The 12,832-nt window shown below is 40.4% G+C and overlaps 1 protein-coding gene across 1 annotated transcript in view; it reads left to right on the top strand.

Annotated features, from left to right (window-relative positions):
* The first annotated feature begins 2,693 nt into the window (after positions 1-2,693).
* The window catches only part of LOC119422036 (acidic repeat-containing protein), a 36,192-nt gene continuing 26,053 nt past the window's right edge, over positions 2,694-12,832 (top strand). Inside the window, exon 1 of the mRNA XM_037689377.1 lies at positions 2,694-3,589. Coding sequence (XP_037545305.1) covers positions 3,079-3,589 — 511 coding nt within the window. The 5' untranslated portion in view covers positions 2,694-3,078. The remainder of the gene's footprint in view (positions 3,590-12,832) is intronic.

The following is a 12,832-nucleotide window of genomic DNA, read 5'->3' as shown; positions in this document are numbered from 1 at the left end:
ACAGATGTGTTTTTAGAAGAGATTAAAAAACAGGAAGTGAAGTGCCTGTCTAATGTTGGGGGGCAGATTGTTCCAAAGTTTAGGGGCCGCGACTGAAAAAGCCCGATCTCCTCTGAACTTCAATCTGGTTTTTGGTAAAACCACAAGCTAAAGAACTGCAGAGGGTCTTTCCTGTTATACTTTCTTATTGAAACTGTAGTTCCTCGTTACTTCATGGTTCTACTTTTGCGGACTCGCTCTTTCACAGTTTTCAAAAGTAAGATTGTACAAGAGGAAAAAAATTGTACACAACACAAAATTGTCAATTTTGTGTGATTGGGACAGTATGGGATATAGTAAAAAGTTAATCAAAAAAATTTTCGTACAGGCGCCACCATTTTGTAGTTTTCTTTCAATAAGCCTATACTGTATCACCAGTCAAAGGGACTACATATCCCAGAAGCCAACAGTGCTTTCAGTCGTTGCTTTCTGCTGAAATGGAGGGATAGTTCTGATCTGATCCGAAAATGTTTGGTCCTTATTCAAAGTGACTTTGGCGCCCAGTGGATGCAGAGAGCCGTATGGAACCGAACCAGAACCGGACCTCCAGACTCATCAGTCAATCTGAGGGCTGCGTGCTGACCCACAAGGGCTTCTGAGCGGGGAGGCACCACCCGGAGGTCCAGCGTTCTCTCCAGAACCCACTGGGATTTCTCCCATCTGGATTTGGACTCAATCGGGACCACCATGTGGTCCCGTGCTGGCCACCCTAAGGTCCAGCTCCCTCCAAAAGCATTTTGGTGCTCAAGGGCTGCAGAGTCAACCAGAACCGGCAGGGTAGATCCAGCAGGGTAGGTCCAGCAGGTTAGGTATGTCAAACCAGAACCGAGCCGAACCGGAACCAAGCCCCTGTGTTCTGCAGCACTGGTGAATATAATTTTGCAGTAATGCACAGTACATATACTCGTGTTGTTAAAATGACGTAGGTTTGAGAGTTTCGAACATTGTGAGCTTCATTGCAGGGTAGGTCTGCAGAACCGGAACCGAGCTGCTGTACACTACTCACTCAACTTAAAATTTCAAGCTGAGCGAATAAACATTACCAAGTTATCCTGATTTATAAATGATTGCTAAATAAACGTTTGCTTTAGTATAGTTGATTTAAATTTATTAGTTGACTGAACTGTTTTGGTTTGTTGTTTCAACTCAGAAATCTGTGTCAGTTTAACTTAAGTGTTAAATAAAAGAAATCCTAAAATAAATATAACGTTTCTACTTCCCCATTTTTCACTTGTTGCAGGGGTGTCCGGAACGTAACCCCCATGATAATTGAGGGACTTCTGTATAAACTTAGATTATACTTCCCTCCTTCTATAAACATTTGGAAGAAAGTCATTTAAACTATTTAAAGGCCTGTCTAAAAACAGATTGCAATTTTAAAAATTTTTTGGCTGTCTGAACGTTCCAAGATCTTTGAAAACTCTTTGAAAATTCTGATTCACATTTCTACAATTTTTATACAATTTATAAATTGTGGGACTTCAAACCAGAGTGCAAACATCCAAACTCTCATCAACTCATGTTGTATATATGCTCAAAAATTTGAAACAAATTATAAGTGTCAAAGAAAGTGTCTCAGATGTTCCTGTCATCAACCACTTTTTCATGCATGTGGAGGTGAGAAATGACAGAGGGCGGGGGTAAAACTGTTGGTGAGATGAACGGAGCCAAGGAGGCTCATATTACACTGACTCCGACTGTGTGGTTTTAAATAGCGTGGGGTTTCAACTCCTCCCTTTACAAATCGTGCTATTTTGGGGATAGTATGTTTGTGGGGTAGACAGGTTGCAGATCATCGCCTTCACTTGAATCAGAAACATGGTGACATATAGGACTTGGCTTGATCAGCAAATTTGAGACTAGATTTTTGAGGACCGATTTGTAAAAATTTAATTGTAAATATTAATCCGACCCATGTAGGCCTTGCACAAACATTAAACTTTGTTAACTACCATCAAGATAATGATCTTTCTTTATGACCATTGAATTTCAAAATATGCCTCAAATCCAAAACTCTATAAACTTTGGATTTTAACTGTGTTCCTTCAAAAGCAACTGAATGTGGGAGTTGGTTTTAGAGCAATGATGGCGTTCTTGAGCAAAATAAGATATTTACCACAACTGTCACCATATACCCGCTGGAAATGTAAAAAATATTTACTGGAAGTCATAAAACCTTGGCCAGAATGTTGTGTCATCTAACTCTACAACAAGTAGAATGGTCAGCCGCTCACCTTCCAAACTCATCTACTGACACCAACCTACTCTTGTCTGAGCTGCCGGAGGGATAGCAAATTTATTGACCTAAGCCTCCAGAATGTTGCAGCATGTTTGTGCGGTGTATTCTAGTCATGTTCCATGTTCATGTCCATACACCTGTTCCTAGTCATGTTTTCCTTCATATGGCCATCTTTGCCTGAACCTAACTCTATAGTCTGACTCTCTAAAGTAGAACCTGAACTTTTGATGATGCTGGAAAATTAAGTCAGCCCCACTTATTCCTTTAACCCCCCTCAGCCACTCCTCTTTCCTCTTGGTAACATCACTTATGAACGGTGTAGACCTGCCCACCAACATTTGCCCCTGTCCGTCAGCCTGAGTGCCCCCCTTCTTCTCAGCTTACCTCTTTTTCTGTTCGCTCTTGCATTAGTCCTGTCTGTGCCTTCATCGTTGACCAGTTACTGACAACTCTCCTCTCAACGTCTTCCAGCACTCTTAACTGATCAGACAAAGGCTCCACCGGACCATAAGACAGCCTGTCTGAAAGTGGCCCCAGACTCAAGGCTAGGACATTTGCTTTCTTGAGGACATTTTTTTCAGGACTTGGGAGCAAGTATCTGAATTTTGTATTGGAATATCTTCTGTAAAGAGGACTCTGCCAACTGGACGTTCAGAACTGAGGTCCATTTATTGCTGTAAGGCTTTATCAAAGGTCGTGCACCTCTAAGGGTTGTTAAAAACAACTAAAGCTGCATTGCTGGACTCCTGCAGTGATTCCAGGTTGTTTTCTCATTAGTTGACCAAGTCTTGGCTGTAAACATGGCATCATTAAGAAGTTTGATTCTTGCATTATTGCTGGCACTGCTCTGCTCCTTCCACACCCCACTGGCACCCACCGCAAAGGCCCAAGACTTGCCATTCCGCAATGAGGAGGGGCTGATGGCCGATGATGATGATGATGATGGCAATGATGACGACGATGATGATGATGATGATGAGGACGACGACGACGATGATAACGACGACGACGATGAAGATGAAGATGACGATGATGATGATGACGATGATGATGACGATGACGATGATGATGACGATGATGATGACGATGATGATGACGACGACGACGATGATGATGACGATGACGACGACGACGATGATGATGATGACGATGATGAAGATGATGACGATGATGATGACGATGATGATGATGACGACGATGATGACGACGATGATGATGACGATGATGACGACGACGACGACGACGACGACGACGACGATGATGATGATGATGATGATGACGATGACGACGACGACGACGATGATCATGAAGGTCAGTCAGTTTAGATGCAGTAGATTTTGTGCTCTCATCTTTCTCGATCGTTTGCAGACACTTTCAGCTGTGCAGTCCAAAACATTTTTAACCTTTGAACTTTAGGTACAGTTCCTGTTGAGCTTTGATTGGCTATTCAATTTTTGTTTATTATACGTGAGTTAATGTGTTCAAAGTGTCAGCAATGATCGATGATGGCATCAGTGCTTAGATAAAAAAATAATGTGAATTTGCTATGGGGCAGTGTGCAAAAAGGGGAGGAGCTAAGACCAAATTTAGCCACTCCCCTCTCAATAACATTCCTATAACCTGATCATCTCTTTGTCAGTGTTTGGTCTAATTTCTCAAAGCTAATGTAATTGGTAATCAGTCCCTCCTCCACCCCTTTCAGCTGTTCATTTGCCCTGCTCTCTCTCTGACACTGTGTTCTTTTCCTTGCTTAACTAGAGTTATGAGCGCTCTGGGAAAATTGAATTGGCCCATCTGAAGTCCATCTGTCCGAAGTCCTTCGTACAATACGCTAGATATGAACTTGGGGACTGCAGGAGAATTGATTTGAGAGAGAGAGAGAGAAAGAGAAAGAACCAAAAACCAATTCCACACAAGCCAAGCCCGACTTGGAAGTCAGTCATTGGGGTCATTAGTCTGAGATCTTTTGATTTGTGCTTCATTTGAAATCACGGTTCCACCACTTGGATCTTCCTTTCTCTTTTATTTTGGATCAGACCGACATGCATTTGTGTCTTTATGTGAACCTGCAGAGAAAGAAAGAGAGATAGTGATATTGAGAGTGAGTTGGGGTATGGGGGGTGGGGCGTTGCGAAAGACAGACGGAGGGAGAATAAAGCGCGAGGGAGGTGCAGGAGGGCCATCAACTAAATTCATTAATTTAAAAGCTTTAATTATCATCGGATTTGTTAAGTTTCTCTCTTTCCCCATATCGCTCAGTCTCTTTCTTTCTCTGTGGAGCATTTATGCTGCTCATTGTTAAGGAGGCCCTGAAATGTATTTGTAAGTCTGGTGTGTGTACTTGTAAAACAGCAAAACACAGGAAACAGGATATTTTTCAGTTATGTACAATGTACCATCATACCTCATTAAGTTTCTACAGTGCTAATGTTGTAAATTAGTGGATGTTAAAATTGGCTTCCAATGCACATTTCAGTAACTTTAACTAATAATGTTTTTTTTTTTTTGTTTAGTGCTATCCAAGTGTTAATATGGCATCAGGTGATCATAAAAGTTAATAAGTTTTCATTTGTTATGAGTTATTACCTTTGTTGGTTTTCAGATAATTTTACAGCTTCAAAGAAAGAGTGTTTGGGAAAAGAGAGAAACATCTCTTTTTGTCTTATTTTATCAAAGTATAAAGAGATGAAATGGGTTGTCTGCTTTTTCTCTTACTGATTGACTAAAACTGTGATTCTTGAACTACAGTGTGGAAAATGTGACTGTCATTGTATCTTTAACCCAGCTCTCATTCATGAAATAAATCATCATTTGATCACAAACGGCCTGAATGAACATTTGTTACCAAAGGCAGGTGGTTTAAATTTGAGCTGTGTAGAACTGCATGAAGAGCATGATTCATCTCAGATCAGAGCACAAACTTGATCGTGAGGACCAATGCTGTAGATGATTGACACTCGACTGAGTAAGTATCTGTTGTGACATTGTTCTTCATTTAATGTGCCATCAATTCTTCATTTGGGCAGTAGTTGTTGAAAGCATAGTCTTATCTTTTTTAAGGTGATGTTCTTTCTAATAGTTATTAATAGTTAACACCTTATCAGCAGTGACATCAGTCATAGAGCACAGACTATTGGCGATAAGGACAGAAGACTTCGTGTAGGCTAGGCTGATGGTAAGCCAGACAAGGGCTCGTTTTAAATGGTTTGTCAAGCTTATAAAGTGTCTTTTTCAAAAATGACATACCTGTGTGAAGAATGCTACATTAGCTAAAAATAAACTGCTACCCGTATTTTTCGCTGTATAAGTCTCGGGTTTTTTGCATAATTTGCATGCCCTGCAACTTATACACCTAAGCGACATATTTATGGATTTTTCCCATATTTATAAGCCAATTTTTGGCTGAGATATGACCGTTTTCATTCATTCTGACCGAAAATATTGGACACTATCATATTCAGCCACTAAATGGCACTTTAGTAGTATGGTATGCCATTGTGTCGTGTAGTAGATACAAGTGGCTATTAATGGCACAATCGGCTTGCCATAGCCTGCCACCTTCGTTCTGCTTGCTGCTTGGAGCGACCGTCAAATTCAGCTACATTTCACTGCGCCTCCCCGGCAAAATGCAGCTGATTTGACCGTTAAAGTCTTTTTATTAAGTAAAAGTTCAACTGAGACACACCTTTGCTGTAAAGTCAAGCAAACAAATTGATTTTAGGTATTTATCTTGTTAAATTTCAAAGAAATGTGCAGTGACTTGTCCCTCTGCGTGTTCCTACTTCCACGTATCAGCTTTTGAAATGCAACTAATTTGACCATCAAAGTGCATTTAAGCAAAAGTTACACTGAGACACACCTTTACTATAATTTTGAGCAAACAAATAATTGTTTTTAAGTGTTGATCTTGTTAAATTTTTGTTAAGACCTCTCGTGCACGCTCCCGCAGTCGCCATTTGTCAGCCAATCGATTTTTGGCACAACACCGGCCCACATTTCCAGGTTATCAGAGGTGACGTATAACAAATGCGACGCATCAGCTGTGACACATATATGTGATGTATACAGCGAAGCGAAATATTTATGGATTTTTCCACTTTATTAGACATATTTGGACTGATGCCACTTATAGTGCAGTGTGACATGTACAGCGGAAAATATGGTACATTTTTCACCCAACAAAGTTCAGTCAGGTCTTCTGGATGGTTTCTTTTTGTTGAAATGTTTCATCTTTCATCCAAAAGACTTCATCAGTCCGAGGAGCTGCAAAAAACTCAGTTTTATAAATAGCATCTTCACATAGTGGGTCAACCAGTTTGATGGTGCGCAGATGGTTTCTGTAGTCCGCCCTCTCCTCTGCCAACTCATCTGAGGCAGTCATGGCCAAAGTGATTCAAAATATAAGCCTACATACAGAGTATGTTGAATCACTTTGGCCATGACTGCCTCAAACGAGTCAGCAGGGGAGAGGGCGGACTACAAAAACCACCCAAGCACCATCAAACTGGTTGACCCACTATGTGAAGGTGCTGTTTATAAGACTGAGTTTGTTGTGGCTCCTCGGACTGATGAAGTCTTTTCGATTAAAGACAAAACGTTTCAACAAAAAGAAACCGTCCAGAGGACCTGACTCAACTTTGTTGGATGCCCCTCATTTGGTTAGTCGTTAGCCTAGCTATTAGCCTAGCCATTAGCCTAGCCTGAACCAAGTCTTTTCTCCATGTTTTGTGACTGATGACAGGACTGATATAGTACTAACATATAGTTATATCAGACAACTAGAGGGACACTTCCTATCCCGTCCACTGTGATGATCTGTGACATCATGGAGGAGCAAAGATGGCGACCAAAGAGGACAACAGTTCACAGCCGACAAACTATTTGATTAACAGCAAACTCAAATGGATCTGTGTCACAAATTATTTGTAATCTCATTACTATAAATTCATAGACTTTAAATTTAATGTTAATTTCATTCAACAGCCATGTAAAACAGCTAGATGATTCGTAAGGATAACACATCATTTATATGTATTGATTATCTAAAGTAGATCTGAAGTCAGTTTATAACACACTCAACTCAGAACTCACATATAAAAGGTATTGGATACAAGTATTGGAATAATGTATATTTATTGTTATTTTCCTGTTCTGTAGTCAACACTGGGAAAATGTTGACTAAATACCCAGACACTGAAGGATGAAACTTGTCTATATTGTTATTTGCTAACTATCTTCTCAATAGGTCATGTCTATCTAATGGAAACCTAGAAGTAGTCAAATATATATTATAATACACAATGTAAATGGGGAAGTGATGGCGTAAATGTTAGAGTAGGTGGGCCTGTGGTCAGAAGGTCACCGGTTCAACTCCCTGGACTGACAACATCAAAATGTGTGTGGGAAAGGTGAAGCACCCACACCTGACTCCACCCTCATTTGCCCCACTCTGGGCCCTTGAGCAAGGCCCTTAACCCCCACCATCTGCCCCCCCCCCCCCCCCTTGGTGCCCTACATGGCAGCGCTCTGCTCCATACAGAGGGCTGTGGTAGCTCGGTGGTTTGTGGTTGCGTCAGGATGGACATCCGGCATAAAAATAATTGCCAAGTCTTCATGCGAGTTAGTTTGCTGTGGCGACCCCTGAAGAAGAAAGCAGCCGAAAGAAAAAAAAACACTTTTACACAATATAAATATTACAGAAATCAGATGTGATACCAGATTGTACTATCTAATAATTTGTGCTAAATTTTAGAAAGGATTCAATGTTCTGTATTGTCATACACACCACATGTGGTACATGTGGTGGAACGAAATTGTGTACACAGGGTCCCAGTTACATCCAACAAAAGTATAAAATGTAAAAGAAAAAGAGTAATAAGATCTAAGATATGAACTAAGAAAAATATTAACTAAAACCACATTAAGCACTAGTAACAGAAAAACAATACAATGAACAGCAGCACAAACATGAGTCTGTGTGAGCAGATGAGTACGAATGAACACATCAGCATGAAACAGATCAGCAGCAACATGATGTGATTTTTCACAGTGATTATCCTGATTAGAGATTCATGAGTCTAACAGCTTTAGGGTAGAAGCTGTTCATCAGTCTAGTGGTTCTACACTTAATGCTCCTCAACCTCCTTCCTGAGGGGAGCGGGGCAAAAGATGTGTGCGCTGGGTGAGTGGGGTCCTTCATGATGCAGGTGGCAGATGCAGATGACTGACAATTTATAAATCTGTGTTACAATATGCAAAAGAAGCTAATATCTACTAGCCAATTCAATACTTAGCAGCGATTACATCAGCTTTATGTTAATTTTAATTGCATAGTTACATTATTAGCTTTAATTATGTCAGATCACATTCACATCGAGGTAAATAAAATAAAATCTGCTTACTTGTGAAGGGAGGTATGTTTTCCTTTTTCCTCTTCATTTGGTACAACCGTAAAACACAGCTTTGTGGCATTTAAACAATTTATATACATTAGCTTATTATAATATTATATTAATATCATCATAAATAATTTTTACAATTTTTACATAATCAGCCCTTACTGTTGACTATTTTACCAACGTCTGCCCTCTCTGGTTATGGCTCCCATCCCTCCAGTGAGTTACATCATCATGTGATCAATGCACCGTCTAGTTGTCTTTAACTCTATGAGTACTGACTACTAATAACATTTACACAGTACATCACTTCAAAAATCACCAGCTATCCCTTTCATAAAAAAACATAAATTGTAAAAGTGTAATGAGAACCAAGCTTAAAAGTATTTTAAGTTGCTGCCAGAGCATCATTAATGCTACCATGGTAACCACAGACCATGTTTGTCACTCCCTGACAGGCACTCCTAATAAAACAAGCAAAAGGAAACACTCAAACTATGTTATCTTTTTTAAAAATTACTTTCTTTAAGCATCAGAAGTGTCTAGTCATCACGTTAGTTTTTCTGTGTGAGACATGATGAGTTCAACCAGGACTTTTCAACTGGTGGGCCGCGGGCCACTTCCAGCCCGCACGTGACTTCAGTCCAATCCACCGATGAGTTCATTATTTTATTTTATTTTTTGCGTTGGTAGGGGGTCTGTGGTTGAGTTTTGGAGTTGGCTTGGGATCTGTTTATTGTATTTATGATTCAGTGCAACAATATAAACTAATTTAAACATTAACTGATCATTGAAATACTTAGTTTTTCAATGACATAATGACTTTAACTGCTGGATGTCTGGCCCCTGCGCTGCTGGCTCTCAGTAACTGTGGCCCCCTGAGTAATTTAAATGAATAGCCCTGAGTTAAACAAATCTATCAACTCCCATTAAAAACAGCAAAAACTGTATTCAGAAATAAAGTTCAAGCTTTTATTTGTCACATCTGTTTTTCCACAGAAGAAAAAATTGGTCCCCAGGGCCAGCAGCATTAAAACAAACACACAAACAACAATAATAATTGGAATACAACAAAAATACTACAATCATATTGAAAGTTTGGTTATGTACACTCTGTAGAAGTAAAAAAAAACTTAATGCCAGCTTCTTTTTTTGAACAATGTTTCTGTAAAATCTGTCAGAGCCCAAAACAGTGCTGTTGTTTTTGTTTTTTTAGTTAGTTTTTTTTTTTTTCATTTTTATGTAATAACAAAGGGAGAAACAGAGATTTCAGTAATTGTAGCTTTGATTTTTTTTTATTAATTAAAATGCAAATAGAAAAATGTATTACTGCTGTTTTTACACCGAAATGTCATTTTTACTGGTATGAAACTTGTTTGTTGCAACTTGCTGCATTTATAATATAAGTAGGTCACACAGATTTAACAACAGTAAAATATTTTTATTTAAAATGTACACTTCAAATAATTAGCAACATACTAGGCTATTATTGATGTGACAATATTGTTTGATTTTCATAATAAGAACCTAACAATATAAAGAGATTAACAGTCAGGATATAAAAAGTGATTTAGCTAATTTACTAATGAAATAATATGAACACGCATGCAGTTGCGTTATAACCAAAGATAAACATTGCACACTGTCAAAATATCCTGCAGACATGGACTGTTTTGTTGGGCTTCACATTATTACTAATAGGCTTGTTTTCTTTCTGAGCATGCACAAATTTTGGTAGCAAAGTCATGACGGTTCGTTGTTGTGGTTACAGTGTATCCATGATGTGGCCTCATGCCTAGGCAATGACTGTGATTGTGATACAATCGAGAAAACCACCTAGAGCAGATCTGATACCCAGAGCTGCAACCTGATGTGGCCAATGACCATTGTTCCAAGGCAGGAGTATATAACGTGGTGGGGGAGCAGGAGACAGGAATGATAAATTTATTCAACAAGTATTATCCTGCTTGTTTAAAATTATGAGCACTGTGAAAATTCAGTATACTGCCATCACCAAGACGAATCACCACAACCTTGCTATATAAGTTTTCTGCAATCTTAAACAGTTTCACAAGCATTTAACACTCCTTTATGCATAATGTGGAGTTCACTGCATACATAACTGAAGACCTGCCAAGAGCCTGCAGTTCCCACCTATTCTGTCTTTCTTTTTGAAGTTACAGGGTTATTATTCAGAATGAGGCTGAGTCTGCTCATTTTGGAAAAACAGAAAGATATTCTCACGGAGGAGTCAGACTACTGTCTATCCAGACAGTAGTCTACTAAAGAGCAGATTTCAGTTGTCTAAAACAAAACAAACTTGAAGTTCACAGCAGGTTAAAGTAGTATCTCTCTGCTTTGTGACTGGTTGGTGAACAGCATTTATGAAGGAGAATTTAAAGTGATTGAAATGCTTTGTGTACTCTTCATTTTGATGCATCACTTGCAGAGAATGCAGTCCCATCATTTGAGTTTTGAACAAGGTCAAAAAATTGTGTGGCAAATTTTCCCTTGAAGGTGTGACAGTCATCATGGGCATCTCTAACCTGATGGATTCCCACTTCATCTTTGTTTTTGTGTGTCTTCAACTAATCTCACGAGCACTAAAGCTGCATTTTGACACCTGCACAGGAGCTCTCCTCTGACAGAAAAACAAAAAAGCATTCATCCATCCATTATCTTATGCTTGTTTCGGAGTTGGGTCGTGGAGTCAGCAGCTTAAATAGGGAGGCCAAGAGATATTTCCTCAGCCACCACCAGGCCAGCTGAGAGACGTAATGTGTGTCTTGTGTCTTCTCTGGGGTCTCCTCCCTGTTGGACATGCCCGTAAATTCTCACTAGGGAGGCGACCAGTGAGCAGGATCCATTGAGAGTTGGAGTTTGTGGTATGATGATGCCAACAGGACCACATCATCTGTAAATATCAGAGATGTAAACCTGAGGCCACCAAACCAGACTCGCTCTATCCCCTGGCCGGACCAAAAAATTCTGACCATAAAACTTATGAACAGAATCGATGACAACCTGCAACAGAGTTCAACAATCACCCTGAAGGGGTTCAACTTACTGTACTTGCAATGTGAATCAAACTCTCACACAACTTGCATAATGATTGAATGGCCCATAGCAACTGACTCCCAATTCCATACTCACAGGGTTCCCTGAGGAAAGACTTCTCCAAGTCTACTAAACACATGTAGACTCATTGGGCAAACTCCCATTGATCCCTTGAGGACCCTAGTAAGGGTAAAGAGTTGGTCCAGTGTTCCATGGCCAGGATGGAACCTGCATTGCTCATCCTGAAGCTGAGGTTTGACCATCCATTGGCCTCTCTTCTCCAGCATCCCTGAATAGACTAAACAGAGTGATGCCCCTGTAATTGGAACATATCCACTGATACCCCCACCCCTTTTTGAAGAGAGGAACTCCCACCCCAGTCTGCCAATTCAAGGACACTGCCCCAATGTCGATGCAGTGTTGCCAAGACATGTCAGCCAAGGCATCCCAGCAACATCCAGAGCCTTGAAGAACTCAGGGTGGATCTCATCCTCCCTCGAAACCCTGTTGCTGTGGAGCTTTTTAACTACCTTGTCAACCTCATTCCCTGCTATGGACAGACCAAACCCAAGTACCGTGACTCTGCTTCCTCCTTGGAAGACATGCTGGTGGGATTGAGATGGTCTGAGTAGTATTCTTTTTACCACCCAATGCCATTAGTGGTTGAGGTCAACAGCCCCCCCACCCCACACCCCCACCTCCACTATACACAGTAAAGTGCTGCTTTTCCCGCTTAACAAAAAAGGATGACTGTGATAAACATCCATCCATTCTTTATCTTTACCCACATCTTCCATTTTGGGTCGCAGGGGTTGCCAGTGCCCATGTCCAGCTATCACTGTGCGAGAGGCAGGGGGACACCCTGGACAGGTTGCAAGTCCATCACAGGGCCACAGAGACAAACAAACAAACATTCATTCATTCAATTCATTCAAGACAAACAAACATTCACTCTCTCACTCACACCTAGGGACAATTTATAGTTACCAATTAGCCCAACATGCATGTTTTTGGTCTGTGGGAGGAAACCCACGCACGCACGGAGAGAACATGCAGACTTCACCCAGAAAGGGCCCCTGACTGGGGTTTGCACCAGGGTAAC

This window comes from Nematolebias whitei, chromosome 15, assembly GCF_014905685.2.
Source record: "Nematolebias whitei isolate Nwh7 chromosome 15, NemWhi1, whole genome shotgun sequence".
Classification (NCBI taxonomy): domain Eukaryota; kingdom Metazoa; phylum Chordata; class Actinopteri; order Cyprinodontiformes; family Rivulidae; genus Nematolebias; species Nematolebias whitei.
The sequence above is the reverse complement of the archived record's forward strand: the minus strand, read 5'-3'. Positions and strand labels throughout refer to the sequence as shown.